Consider the following 15722-nt stretch of genomic DNA (forward strand, 5'->3'; position numbering starts at 1 on the left):
CTTGTAAAATTTTACATGGAGGCAACAAAAACATCTGCATAAACTGAATAATCACAAAAATAGATGGGAGGTGGAGGAATTGGACAATAAATCAAGATTAATATGGTATTGGATACCCAGTTTGTAGCTGTGATATCCTGGGCTGAAACTATCAGTGAAATGCCCCAGAGGGAGAGGGCCAAGGACAGAGTCTTGTGGCTCTCTGTAATAGAAAGAATAGCTGGTAGATGTGACGCTCTCTCCAGAACAAGAGCAACAGAAGAAACCCACTTTTTCCCAGAGGCAAGTAATTCTAACAGAATAGCAAAATATCAAGGATGACCTGTTCAGTAGGTCAAATTTGATGAGAAGATAGGGGGATGATATGAGGCAAGGCAGGTAAATCACCAAAAGGGCAGTCTCACCGTTGTGAGATTTGCAAATTAGTTAGCTAGATGTTAGAATGAAGAAAGAAAAGACTGCCTTTTCTCAGAGACTTGCTGAAAAAAGGAGGTTGGAAACAAGATGGTCATTAGCAAGTGGGGAGGTGCTAGTCAGGATATTTGAGTGAGACAGGAAAAGGTGTCTTGTTGAAAGTGTGACATGCAGGGTTAGAAAGGCATGGCGATCAGTGATTCCAATCAACTGGATGCCAAGCTGAAATCTCTAATTGAGAGAGAGAATGGAGGTGCCTGGGCTTGAACCAGAAACTGCCTTTTTTTCATAAAGAGAATGTTGCAAATTCTTTCAAGTGCTCACTGGGGAAAGGGATAAAGAAAGATGTTTGTAGGAGGGTACTGATTAAGGAGTTGCCAGTTCACAGTAAGCTGTGAGCTCCTACCAGCCTTAGGCCCTGTCTACACTGGCAAGTTTCTGCGCAGTAAAGCAGCTTTCTGCATTGTAACTTCCGAGGAGTACACACTGCCAAGCCACTTCGTGCGCAGAAACTGCGCAGTTGAAGCACTGTAAAATAACAGCCGAACAAGAAGCAGACAGCTTTCTGTGCTGGGGGTACAGCGCCATGGTGCCAGTGTAGACACCCCAGGCTGATTACAGCGCTGCGATTGGCGTCTGAGAGATGTCCCACAAAACCTGTTCTTGCATCTCTGGTATTTGGTTTGAACTCTACTGCCCAGCCCTCACGTGACCAACTATCATCCCCACACCATAAATTTCTTTGGAATTTTGAACATCCCCTTCCTGTTTGCTTGGTGATGTGTGCAGTGGTCTCCACGCATCCTACCAGGTGACCATGCCTGCTCCACGCACCAGGTGATCCCCCGCTTGGAGCGATGCTGACTGCTGGACCTCATCAGCATTTGGGGAGAGGAAGCTGTCCACTCCCAGCTGTGCTCCAGCCATACGAATTATGATACCTATGGACAGATTTCACGATGCAGGACAGAAAGGGGCCATGACTGGGACACACTGCAGTGCAGGGTCAAAGTAAAGGAGCTGTGGAATGCCTACCACAAGTCGCGGGAGGCAAACCACTGCTCTGGTGCTGCGCCCATGAGCTGCCGATTCTACAAAGGGCTGGATGCTATACTTGGCGGCAACCCCACCTCCATCGTGAAGGCCACTGTGCATACTTCGTTGGCTCACATGCCAGTCGAGAGTTGACCGAGCCAGGAGGAGGAAATCTTGGATGAGGAGGGGAAGGGGGACCCAGAAGCAGAGGATGACTTGGAGGTCAGAGATGCATGCAGCCAGGAGCTCTTTTCTACCCCGGAGGAGGCTGTCAGAGCTTGGCAAAGTGCAAACTGGAGAGGAGGCCCCTGGTAAGTGGATTTGATTTTGGTAATTGCTGAGGCAAGTTGTTGGGGGTAGGGGGGTTGCAGAAGCAAGCTTGTGTCTGTATGATGCATGTACCACCACATGCCAGTGGAATAGGGTGTAGATTGACTCCCTCACTTCACAGAAATCTGCTTCAGATCTCCAGGAAACGCTCATGGAGATACTGGCCAATCCGCTGCCGCAGGTTCTTTGGCAGCACTGCTTTGTTTCTTGCCCCATTAACTGTAACTTTCCCATAGCACTGTGCCATCACAGAAGGGGTGGGTTAGAACCATTTCTGCACACAGGCAAGCCACAAAGGGACAGGACAGAAGCTGCAGTCTTGGAGAAGACCCTCCCTTGATTTCCTGCTCACCCTCAGCGGCGAGATCTTCTATAAAGATCACATTCTATGGAAAATGTGGGGACAGGAATGATTATCAGGCTCCCCCTATCATGCTGGCTCTCCCCAAGAGAACAGCAAGGTCCGGGAAGGGTGATTTACCCTGCCCCTGCTGCTACTCACCATTTTGGGAGTCGTGTGGCTCATGTGTGCTTGCTTAGGGCAGCAAGTTAGTGACAGGTGTGTGAATACTGAATGTGTTTTAAATCACTGAATCAGCATTTCGTGTGTTGCAAACAATACTGCTTCTGTAAAATGTTACGTTTAAACTTCACAGAGGTGACCTTGGGAGCCCAGCCTCCCTCGTTGTTATCACCAGCTGAGTGGCTACGCAGAATTAGAAAGCAGGCATGAAGAACTAAGGAAGACTTTCTGCGTGACGTTATGATGCACTCAGTGGCTGAAAAACAGGAATCGAAGGAGTGGCGGGACAGCGAGAAGAGGGACCGAAAGAAGAACACGGAACGCCAGAATGAAGCCACGGAGCAGCTTTTAAACATGATGGAGCGCCAAGCAGACACACTGCAGGAGATACTAGCACTGCAAACCGAGCAGCTCCGCGCCCAACTTCCCCTTCAGCCGCTGTCGCAAAACTCTTTCCCATGCACCCCCCAGACACTGCCAACACCTTATCAACCTCCTGGCTCCAGTCTGTACCCGCGGCATTCCACTCCTCCCTGTCACAGTCCAGCATTGTTGACTCCCACTATCCACTGCGCATTGTGACTCCCAGTACCCACTGCACACAACACCCATCCCTCTGCAGTTTGGCCCTGCTGAAATACAGTACCCCCTGCATTGTAATTCAAAGGAGGTTTGACCCCCGGACATGCACAAATCTTTAGCCGTCCCAGGACCGCACCTCCTCCTGGGACCTTCCCTTCCCTCATCCCTCAGTGCTGATGTGTTGTTTGTTTGACTGACTCTCTCCTCCGGTGTTGTTTTTTAATAAAAGAATTGTTGGTTTGAAAACTATTTTTATTCTATTAATTGGAAACAAACAGCCCTGCAAAGCAACAGACAATTGTGTTAAACCTTCATGTTGCATCGTTTGCACCAATCACCTCCTAGCATTACAAGCACTGCACTCGTGAGCACAGCAATAAATATTAATGGCTTTCAGCTTCAAATTACTGCCTCAAGGCATCCCTGATCCTTTTGGCCCTGCGCTGCACCCCTCTAAATAGCCCTGTTCTCTAGATGTTCAAACTCAGCCTCCAGGCACTGAGTCTTAGCAGTCCAGCCCTGAGTGAAGCTTTCACCCTTCCCAAATATTATGGAGCGTACAGCACAATTGTCATGGACCAGGTCCAGCTTCCCATATAGGCAGCGCCAGCAGGCCTTCAAACGGCCAAAAGCACACTCAACAGTCATTCTGCATTTGCTCAGTCTGTTGTTGAACCGCTCCATGCTGGTGTCAAGGTGTCCCATGTATGGCTTCATAAGCCACGGAATTAATGGGTAGGCAGGGTCTCCCAGTATCACAATGGACATTTTGACTTCTCTAACGGTGGTCTTCTGATCCGGGAAAAAAGTCCCTGCTTGCAGCTTCCTGAACAGGCCAGTGTTCCAAAAGATGCATGCGTCATGCACCTTTCCGGACCAGCCTGTCTGTGAAACGCCCATGGTGATCCATAAGCACTTGGAGAACCATTGAGAAATACCTCTTCTGATTAATGTACTCAGTGGCTAGGTGGTCTGGTGTCAGAATTGGAATATGCCCCTCTGCAGTTTGGGAGGCCCATTTGTGCAAAGCCATCCACATCACACACGTTGCCCAGAGTCATGGTCTTTCAGAGTAGGATGTGATGAATGGTCCTGCACACTTCTGCCAACATGAGTCCAATGGTCGACTTTCCCACTCCGAATTGGTTAGCAACCGATCGGTACCAGTCTGGAGTAGCCAGCTTCCACAGCGCAATCACCACACGCTTCTCCAACTGCAGGGCTGCTCTCATTCTCATCCTTGCGCTTCAGAGCTGGGGCAAGCTCATCACACTGTCCCATGAATGTGACTTTTCTCATCTGAAAATTCTGCAGCCACTGCTCGTCATCCCAGATGTGCATGACAATGCAATCCCACCACTCAGTGCTTATTTCCCGAGCCCAAAAGTGGCATTCCACTGTGGGCAGCACCTCCATGAATGCCACAAGCAATTTCATGTCATACCTACTACATGTGGCAAGATCAATGTCGCACTCCTCTTGCCTTTATAGTTTAAGGAATAACTCCACTGCCACTCGTGACATGTTGGACAGAGCGAGCAGCATACTGGTCAACAGTTCGGGATCCATTCCTGCTGACCAAAGAGGCAGAGCCCGCAGCACACAAACTGTTGAAAGATGGGGCCAAATGCAGATGGAAACACAGGGATTGCTGGGATGCAAAGCAATAGATCACAGAGCGAGGGGATAGGACCCAGGATGCCCCGTGACCTCCCCCATCTTCCCACAACTCTTAGAGGCAGAAGAGGAAGAGATGCTCTGTGGGATAGCTGACCAGAGTGCACCGCTCCAAATACCGCTGCAAGTGTGAATACGCTATTCCACAGGCAGCTGATAGTGTGAACACACAACAGCGGTTTCCCTTCAGGGGTCTCTGAGCGGTGCTGTAACTCTGCCAGTGTAGACATACCCTTAGTGATGACTGACAAACTAGCTCTCTGTAGTCCAGAGAGATTCAGGCTTTTCACATATTCCAGTGATCAAAATCAATTTGAACTCTGATCAGCACAAATTGAAAGCTAGTGTATTAACTATACCCACTAACAAGATCTTTCCAGTTTGAATTAGAAACTCAGATATGATTAAACACTTAAGTTTTACCACACATGCATTCAATTTCATCCACACCACAGAATCATTAGAAGAAAACAGAAGTGCCATAATCACCATGTCTTTTTGAGTAGTGCTCAGTTCTGACATCAGACTGTTAATCTTTATGTTGTATTGTTGATCTTGTTCAGACAAATGACTTTGTGAAGTCTTTTTCTCTAAGAGCAGATTATTCACCTCCTGACACATTGTTTCAGAATCTTTTTGTTGATCCGCAGGTGCAGATTTCTGCATTGCAGACAAAACAGGCCCTGCCTGAGCTGTGAATTAAAAACAGAACAGAGCAGATTAGGCAAGGGTCTCAAACAATGTCTGTAGTTAGTGATAATGGTACAAAATCTGATCAGTGATTTCTATTGACTTCAATTGAGTTAATCTGAAATTACGCTACAGTAATTTATTGCAGAACTCAGCTCAGTAAGTGTAACTGGACTGAAGAAAATTGCTTTCCTGTAAACTTGATAACACATCCTACTCCTACATTTCTGCAATGGAAAGGTAATATCAAAACTGTATTATGTCATAAATCAAGTACTCAAAATCCAGGAAATACAAATTACATGTTTGATGGCTAATTTTTAGGATTTTAAGTTACTCCCATTGCCAACCAGCAGCAGTGTCTCATTCAAGTGTGTGCAAGAGCTGCACTTAGGAGAAAGTGATAGCCATGCCAGGCTTGAGGGCAGGGCACTGCTGCATGAATGTATTGGGGGTTCCAAGAAAACTGTAACCAGCAGAGGCAGCAGCTCCATTCCTCATGGCAGATGATAAAGAGAGTTCCCAAACAAAATAGCCTGCAGCACCTACTCCCTTCAGTTTACTGTACTGTGACATATCATGCTACAATCCAGACTAATGGATAGCTGTGTCATCCCAGACCTCTAACCTACGGTGCCCTTTGCAATGCTTTGCTGCTGTTGCCTCCAGCATGCAGCTCGCTCCCAGCTATGTCTGTCTGTGTGCTGCAGCCAACCAGCCACACCTTGGCTCTTACCAGCCTTGGTTATCCTGCAGGTGACGCCAACACACACCCCGTCTTAGATTCCCCCCAGAAATATATGCCCTGTACAACCCAGCCCTCTCCTGGATACTACAAATTCATATAAAGCCTGTTATTACTTTAATAGAAAAAATATGCACATAACTTGCTACCCCAAATTAAGTTTCCCAGATGCTTCCATTTAAACACACTGGATTAGATCAAACAATAAAACAAGTTTAACTATAAAGAGACTTTGAGTACAAGTAATGGGGCACAAAAGTCTGAAAGGGTTACAAGAAAATAAAGTTAAAACACTGCTGGTGCCTAACTTAATCTAGATCAGGTTCAAGCAAGGTTTCTCACCATATGCATTCAGCAGTCTTACTGACTTAATTTCTTAGGTCAGGATCCCTTCTCTAGTCCAGCGAATGCTTCCTTTGTCACTTCTGGTGCCATGAATACAACGGGGGGGCGGGAGGGGGAATTCTCTTAGGGTGTTTGTCCCTCCTTTTTATAGTCTCCCTCTTGAAAAACACTTCCAGCTAAAATTCAGGAAACAAAGAGTCTAACGAGAAGGATGTTCCCTACTGCTTTTCCTAGCCTGTTTAAGCACCCTTTGTTTCCCCTTCCTGCTTGATTACTCTGTTTACTGCTTAAATGCAAATTAAGCAGAGCACACATTCCTTTGTTTGAGAGAGAGAGCTGTTTGCCAATCTCAGTTTGGAACATGTGTTAATAACATACAGTGAAATCTTGTAACTTCACATGCAATGTTGCCACACACATTTTATTGTGACAATAATGGCCAGCAAATTGTAAGTTTTCAAATGATACCCAAATGATAGCATACATTGTACGAAGATTATTACAATAATGTGTAGGGTGTGGACATGGGTACATTCTGTCACATATACAAAATGAATTTTTTAGAAAAATACCATGCTCAGTAGCCCTACCTGTTGCTTAATTATGCATTCTCGTAACCTTCATCTGGAAATTCATCTCCACATGGAAATTCTGATACTTCACAGAACACAGAAGTTTTGATCTGTAAAGATCTGAGTTGCATCACTCCTTTCCTATTTAATATTGTTCATTCTACTTATAGAAGAATGGCCATATTGGGTTAGACTAATGGTCCATCCAGCCCAGTATACAGTCTTCCAATAGTGGCCAATGCCAGATGATTCAGACCTCCACAACATCCCCTGGCAACAAGTTCCACAGGTTGTCTGTGTTGTGTGAAGCAGTACTTCCATTTGTTTATAAACCTGCCTCCTATTAATTTCACTGGGTGACACACCCCTCCCCCAGTTAGTGTTTATGTGAAGGGGTAAATAACACTTCCTTATGCACTTTCTCCACACTATTCATGATTTTATAGACCTCTGTCTGCAAAGGTGAAGTTAAGTAACTTAGGCACCTTAGCAATGGTTATAAATATTAAGGGAAGGGTAACAACCTTTATGTATACAGTAACATAAAATCCGTCCTGGCCAGATGTACTGAATCACTTTACCTGTAAGAGGTTAAGAAGCTCAAACAACCTGGACCAATAAAGAAAGATGATACTTTCAAATATGGGGGGGGAGGTTTTGTTTGTGCTCTCTTTGTTTGTTCCCTCTCTGGACAGAGAGAGAGACCAGGCAGGTAAAACATCTCCTGAAAGCATACCTGAAATGACCCATCTAAGATTACAAAAACTGTAAGTAAGGGCAAGGAAATGCGTTAGATTATCTTTTGTTTTAGCTTGTGAATTTTCCCTATGCTAAGGGGTAATTTCATTCCTGTTTTGTAACTGTGAAGCAGAGTCAGAGGGGAATCCTCTGTGTTTTAAATCTTTTTATTTACCCTGTGAAGTTACCTTCCATCCTGATTTTGGAGGTGTGATTCTCTTACCTTTTTTTTTTTTTTTTTTAATAAATAAAATTCTTCTTTTAAGAACCTGAATGATTTTCAGTGTCCTAAAAACCAAGGGGTTTGGTCTGTGCTCACATTGTAACCAATTGGTTAGTATATTATTCTCAAGCCTTCCCAGGAAAGGGGGTGAAGGGGCTTGGGGGAATTGGGACTCCAAGTGACCCTTTTCCTGAATTTTCGTCTACATCACTTGGTGGTGGCAGCAATACTGTCTAAGGACAATGAAAGGATTTGTGCCTTGGGGAAGTTTTTAACCTAAGCTGATAGAAATAAGCTCAGGGGGTCTTTCATGCAGGTCCCCACATCTGTACCCCAGCGTGCAGAATGGGGAGGGAACCCTGACAGCAACACAGATAGTAGTAGATCCATTACAGCAGTACCGCACCTAAGGTGGGGGTAAAATAAAATGTATGAATTAATTTCCTTTTTAATAGGTGATTGTAGCAAAAGGAGTTTCACTAATTCACTGTGCCAGGTTTATACCCAGCTCATCATATATTCCCTGACATGCCAGCACAGCTATACTAGCCTGGATGCGACAGGGTGAGGAAGACAAAGAGGGAAGGGAAGCCAAACCTTCACCCTACTCTTCCCCCTCCCATCCATTTGCACAAGGCAGAGGACATAGTGGTTCTGAAGAGCCTGCTTCCCTTTCTGTGCTGTTCCCCATTATGTGAGTATCTGATGCAGAAAAAACAGAGGCATCTTGTGCTGCTGGGTTGCAACGTAGCCCTAAATTAAGATCCAAGCTAGTTGGTCTAACATTAGTGGTGCAACATCTTACTTCTGTCTGGCCTGAGACCATCATTCTAACACTGTATTTTTATTCACTTCTGGTTTTCATGTCCAATTAATAAGTAAAATAAAAGCCACCTTATGCACTGATGTGGAATTGCTTATGACTGTCTTCTGTTCATAATGTGTTGAGTGGATTATTATTATCGGATTAGGTTCTGGAAATCTGATTACTAATTATCGTGCCATAGACATAGGCTAAAATCTATCATTTAAATTACACTACTCAAGATAGAATTATATCACAAACTCACAAAACCTGAAAACACTAATCTGTTAATCCAGGAAGCTCCTGTGTTTTCAAGCAAGCCTCAATAAATAATGATTTTTCTATACATCACTTATATAAATCTTCGGTTGTTCACTAATCCCTGTTAAAATATCTTTTTCCTACTTACAAAGAAATTTCTCATTGCAGTGGAGTGATTTATAACCATTCCAATATTTGTCCACTAAGTCCAGAAGATGTTCCATAGGTGTTGCTTCATACAGATGTTTATTAGCTGATTGAGTTGCTACTTGATGTGTTTCAAACACCTGAATTAAAAAAAAAAATTCTTTTTCATGCATTAGAACTGCAAATGTTTTCAATTTGGTCCATATAACCTTTAAAACTACAGAAATGTGACATGCAACAAAGAGAGGAATTTAAAGGGACAGAGTCAGGTAGTTTTGGCCCAAAATTGGTGTTGGTTACTAAAAAACAAACAAACATAGAAAACAACACTAATATTACAGTGGTGGCCTTATAGTACCAGCTAATTTTAAAGATGCAATTTCCTTCATAGTTCCCAGTATTCTCACACTTTTATTTCTGAAAACTTTTGGTCTGAAAATACCTATGCTTGGTTTCTGCCTGAAGGAGAACTGTCTAGGAAAAATTCTGACCACAATTTTGTCAACATTTTTTATTTACGTGAGGGTAAAATATCATTACATGCAGGGCTGGTAGTACTGTACTGCCTATTAAGGTTGCCTGACACTTCCCACTATAAGATCCGGTTTTCAGTTGCTTATAACTTTGCCAAACTTTAACCATTTCCATTGAAATTGTACACGTTGGGTGTTTTTGCCTGGTTTTTTTTTTTTGGCGGTGGCAGGGGGAAGAAGAGGGGGTTGGGGGAAATTGCAGCCAAAACAAGTCATTTCCAAAAACCCAGCTAGAAAAAATACATTTTGCCCATGTTAATAACTTCTGATGATCTTTTCTCTGAACAACTCTGGCATCTCCATGCTTTGCAATCGTGACTTGAAATCTGACAGGGGAGTGGCCTTTTTGTCAGGCATGTGTTGTTTGCCCCCTTATATAAATTTGCCCAAATCTGGCCAATTTATAAGCCGGGGGGGGGGGGGGACGGACGGACGACGACACACACACCAGTCTGCACATGCTCAGTAGAGGGTTCCTAGACTTCAGTTACCATAATCTCCAAAGATTTCATCTTCACTGAGAATGCTTGAGCCTCTCACAGTTCCTAATGCTGACCGGACTGCCATGCACCATCCCCATCACTTGGTTAGTCACTTGCCTAACACTGCACAGGAACTCTGTGGCACAGGCAAGGACAGAATCCAATACCGAGGGCAGAATTCAACTGCCTTAACCATGATACCATCCTTTCCCTTCCTGCAATCCCCTGCCTCATTCACTACACACCTTCCAACTTCTGCAACAAATGAGGCAGGGGTGATCCAGACAACAGCCTCCTTCACTTCACAATCCTGATTCATCCCCAGAGCAAGCTCCTTTGCACTGAATGAGGAAATGGATCAGTGGGGGAAAAAAAACAGCACTTGATCACATAATTAGAGAACACATAATTGTATTATTTATAACCTGTACATGGAAGGGGCCAGGCAACATTAATTCTAACATTTTCTAACTTTTTGAGTACTTGAATTTGCAAGCTTAATGTTTTTAAATGTAGTTTTTCTTGTGTAATATATACACATAGAGGGAGAAAAATGTGTTTTCTCCAGGACAACAACTGTAATTAAACATTTTTGAATAGAGTTACAGCAAAAACAAATGGAATTTGAAACACCATACACATACAGTACTGCTTGGTTTGGGCAGTGGGAAAGTAAAAAGTTGTAAGTGATTGAAAGTTTTTTTGAGCTTTCAGATCAGCATCTACTAAATTTCAGCAGAGCTTAATGAAGCTCCATCTCCATCTGACACTAAGTCCCTCTCAACTTAGCCAAGGGTCTCGTGCCCAGTTACCTCAGTCTGCTCTAGGACAATTTTCAGGAGGGAGATAGAAGCTTTTACTAAACATACACAGAAAAATCTTCTCTCAGACAACCATTACATCAGGGAGAGCTGATACATATAAAAATGAATCCTGCAAGAACAGGGTCTTTTTGCAAGGTTTACTGACTACTGCGATATTCAGTACATTGTAATTTTTCATTTTTAAAAAGTATATCTCTGTGAAGTTGCAGCCACTACAGTATAAAACTTTCTCCTGCCAAAGAATAGCAGGAGCAAAGATGGGAATTTATCTCCCAAATTGTGAATAAGCATGGGGTATTTGCTTTTTATTTTAAAAAAAAAAAAATTTCAAAAAATTGACTGTTGCCAACTCCCAAAATTTTAATCATAATTTCTATTTACTGTAAGGAACAAAACAATCCTGCATTTTTAGGGAGCTGGAGAGGATGATCTAACAATTTTTCTATTAACTAACTTGAAGCTGCTGCAGAAATTCCAGGGCAACACAGAATTCTGCGCTGCTATGCCACAGAAGTCAGGAGGCCTTGCTGCAAAGGTTAGGTCCAGTAAACAACAAAGCACACAGGGCCTTGCCATAAACTGTCAGTATGTCATCTTGACAATCCTCAGGGTTTTTTTTACTGCATCAGTGAGATTAATAGTCACTCCTAAACCATCTTCCTCAGTGGTAGCATTCTGCAGTGTCAGATCAGATAATGACCACGCTAAACTACTGTGGATGTTATGGGCACCCATTCATGGAAGGATAAAAAGAGTGCACCAATGACAAATTGGTATTGGTTGAGGAAAAACTAAACACTTTTGTTTTGTCTTTAGTAATTGTCCATTTTAATAGTTCAGTCTAATAATAAATAATGAAACTAAACATTTTAAAGAAATTACCAACTCTTCTGTTCTAGCATTTACCTCTCTGACATCTGTAGTTTTGCTATTTGGCCTTTGCTCTTCAGGTCCAGGTCCCTGAATGGAAGGGGGATGGTTTCTGCCACTCTCTTGCATGGTTTCTTGTTTAGACACATTCACATTAACATTAGGTTGTCCATTATTTTTCTGCAAAGCTGCAGGGTAAGTTTGGTTCTGAACTGGTTGGTTTCCTCCATTATGTGATATTCTATTGCAAAGTAATCTAGATGCTGATAATGTATTAAAAATCTTCTGAGCCTGTGAATGTATCTTTGGAGAGGAGAGGACTGGAGAAGAAATTTCTTGAGAGTCTCCAAAAGAAAAAATACAGAGTCACTTAAACAGAATGACCTTGTTCTTTTAAATTAGCATCAAAAGTCAAAATTAACAAAACATGAACATTCCATTTTTAAACAAGGGTTGAATTATTTTTTTCTGAATACTGGTGAAGAGATTATAAAGTTAATTGGTTCAGAGAACAGGTTTATTACTAGGATGGGTCAGGAAAATTTAACTTTTTTCAGCTTTGAAATAAGCATGTTTTCACTGAATGACATCTAAAGGACATATTATATACATTATTTCAAAATGAATAACAGATTTACCCCAAGTCTACTAGTCATTCAATATTATGTACAGTGCCACTCAGTCTTACAATTATATGTTATTGAAAACAAATGGCAAGCATTATGTAGAGATATTATTCTAATAGTTACAGTAAAATGTTTGTTTAAAAAACTAGAGGCAGGTTAAGATTGAAGCCCAAATTTAAATTTACTGAATTAAAAAACAAAAACAAAAAACACCTCTGTCCTAAGCGTAAGCATGATAAGCTACATGGAAGACTTAATATCAAAATTAAATTTCTAAGGGAAACTGTCCAAAAAAATTTAACTACAGAGCCACTACTTGGGCGTAGTACAAATGTCATTCCATGACAGTAGCATTTAGAACTTTTAAAGTACTAATGTTCATGATAACCTAATATGCTATGGAATCAGTGAAGACTGAGTAAGTCAAACCAAGTAATATTTGGCTCCAGTGCTCTTTACGTGAGAGCTGTTTATGATGTGGCCAACAACAGTCCTTTGTACTTAAATTGAAAGACACTAGTTGAATAAAAGTATTTCATTACTATAGTCTAGAATATGGGTACATACTTCAGGAAATGAGTGGAAAGTTCATTTATTAAACAATCCTTGTAAAATGGCAAACATACAGCAGTATTAGAAAAATCCACTAGGTGGGGCCATTGACATGGACCAGATATTAAATCAGAGACCTTCCAAGAAGATTTCAACCAAAATTCCTTCTGGGGACTGTGGTTGCTGCACAGTCCTCCTAGAGCTAATTTAAGACGATGTCTTCACTGCAGAAGAAAAAGGTCTGGGGGGTTTATTTACTTTTTATCTTGAGATGGCTGTCCATATAGTGGAGACAACACACTGGTACTTTTCTACTCGAGCTGGGTGAAATTTTTCAGTCCAATACCTTATTTGCCAAAAAAATGCATTTTCAGGGCAATTAAATCTATTTACAAATCTGGGTTGATTTCAGAAAATAGTTTCAGCTCAATAAATGAGAAAAATTCAAAAGAAAATTGTTCGTATCAATGTTTTTTAAATGAGACATTTCAACGTTTCAAAACAAAGTTTCATTTTGATATCTAGCTAGACTTGTTTAAATTTTAAAAGTAACAAAATATTTCACTTTGTTTGACCTCTAACAAACTTTGTTTTCATTTCAGTCACTAAACTGAAAAATCAGTTATTCACTCTGCTCTACTTTTTACTTCGCAGCTCCCTGGGGGGCATAGGCTTGACCTCTACTAGCTACGGTATGCCTTGTCTCTACTATGATTTCTCTCTGAGCGCTCACTCTGTTTTCTCTAGAAAAGAGGAGGAGAGGGAGAGTTAGTCAGAGGCTCCCCCAAATAACTGAAATAAGCTATTGGGCTAGATTCTGTGGTGTATGTCTCAAGAAGCTCAGCACAGATAGCAGCGCTCCAGGCATCTTTGGGTCTACCAGATTGTACCTGTTCTAAGGGCCATTACAGCCCTTAGTGTAAGTCAAAGTGTTTCCAAGGGGTTCTTTAATTTATGGCAACCTCTCCAGCTATTTTGGGTTGAAGAGCAACCCCTAGTAATGTTGCTCCAAATGCTATGGCCAGTCTCCCTTCTGCCATGCCCCTATGCCGGGTACTGTCAAATTGGGAGGGGCAGCACGGAGCCATGTACGCTGGTCCCATGCTGGTCCTGCACCAGGGAAAATTCTCTCTGGGGCCCTTGCAGTTCCATTATGACTCCTATATGCCACCGGATGTGATGTGCGGGAGACACACTCGTCTTTCACCAACCTGTGAGTAAATAAAAATGTACGCAAGTCACATCTTGACTAGAATTTCAAAAAGTTGTTTATAATCTGATTGAGTAATCACATCTGACTGTACACTATGCAGACTTTGCTGACTAACGAATACAGAACACACGGAAATTCACTGGATTTGTAGACAGTTTGGGGTTTGTTTGTTTTTTCATTTGGATTTAACAGAGGTCTGACTAGAAAGATTAGAAATACACTCAGAAAACCACAAATGAGATAGCAGAACTGCTGTAACCAGACACTTCCATATAAATGCACAGGGGACAATGAAAGTTTGCATTATAGAGGTTAACTGAACAACTCAAGAAAGAGCACAACATTTCTGCATTTGTTACCTGGATGGGGTGTGAAATTGGCATGGGTTGTAATTTTTTTATAAGATTCAGCCTCATCTTGAAATTTCAGATTAGGATCTCTCTTAAGAAGATCTTCAGTCTTATTGTCTGAAAATGTAACTTTAGTGCTATTTTTCCTTTTCTCATTCCCTTGCTTAATGGTATTATGTACAACAGGCAGAGTTGGTGAACAATCAGGCAAACTTCTGTACTCTAGAAACAAATTATATTATGTTTTAAAAACTTATTTAATCCCCTTAAATTAGATGGTAGGAAGTAACATAATAAACACACATCTTGGAATTTGTAACATAGAATACTCGTTGGTGATCCTCTATCAGAGTTAACTTTTTTTTAAAAATGGTAAATAAATGTCTGTTTATTTTTGCACTGAAATTAATCCACGTTTTAAATCTTTATTCAGGAAACTGAGTGTGTATAGCTTTATAAATTTCTAATTCAACATTCAAATGAGTCTCCTGTAGGTCTCCACACAATAGCAATACACAGGATGCAGAATTATTGGCATAAGGTATGAACCTGAAATATTTTCAAATGCTATTACAGGGCCAAGAATGAGTAATTTTATTGTTGATAGAAGCATCTGACACAAACATGAAGTCAATGATTCAAAACTAGAATAGATTAAATTATTCTCTCAGTGCATGTTGAAGCCCTCAGCTTTTCCGTTATTTGTCAGTAAAACTCCCATAGCAGTAAAATTAATGGTAAATAGTCCCATTAAATTGGAATATCCTATAATTGACAAATTAGATTAAAAACTACATAATCTTTACTCATTTGTTGTACTACAGATTGTTCTTTGTACACAGACATAATATACAGCACAAGGTTAACACACAAACAACTGTTACCTTTGTCAGTTTCCTGAACTTTCAACGCATTTCTGTTTTCTGAACTACCATCCTAGATTTAAAAATATCAATACATAATCAGTATGAAAACATAGCACTCAGGAAACTATACTGCAAATCTGATAAAGTGCTTCAAATCAAGACTTATGCCTTGAAAGCCTTATTCTGCTTCTTAAAATCATATCATCAGCTATTATAGGAAAAGCCACAGAATCCAGGACTCAGTACAGGTAAATAAAGGAGGTATGTATTTTAAAATAAGATTGTTTTTAAAGTGCAAAGATAGTTGCACTTTTGAGCA

General features: G+C 41.5%; 1 protein-coding gene across 9 annotated transcripts in view; it reads right to left on the reverse strand.

Annotated features, from left to right (window-relative positions):
* Positions 1-15722, reverse strand: part of CEP72 (centrosomal protein 72) — a 78592-nt gene that overhangs the window by 42024 nt on the left and 20846 nt on the right. For 8 of the 9 annotated variants that reach the window (XR_012157409.1, XM_073332584.1, XM_073332583.1 and 5 more), the window contains exons 7-11: positions 15422-15473; positions 14547-14759; positions 11833-12140; positions 9089-9227; positions 5051-5253 (exon numbers count right to left, since the gene is read on the reverse strand). Coding sequence is in view for 8 of the 9 variants with exons in the window: in XM_073332584.1 (XP_073188685.1) it covers positions 5051-5253; positions 9089-9227; positions 11833-12140; positions 14547-14759; positions 15422-15473 (915 nt within the window). In the remaining variant the exon portion in view is untranslated. The remainder of the gene's footprint in view (positions 1-5050; positions 5254-9088; positions 9228-11832; positions 12141-14546; positions 14760-15421; positions 15474-15722) is intronic. The other variant, XM_073332586.1, reaches the window with a different exon arrangement.

Source organism: Lepidochelys kempii, chromosome 2 (assembly GCF_965140265.1).
Source record: "Lepidochelys kempii isolate rLepKem1 chromosome 2, rLepKem1.hap2, whole genome shotgun sequence".
NCBI lineage: Eukaryota > Metazoa > Chordata > Testudines > Cheloniidae > Lepidochelys > Lepidochelys kempii.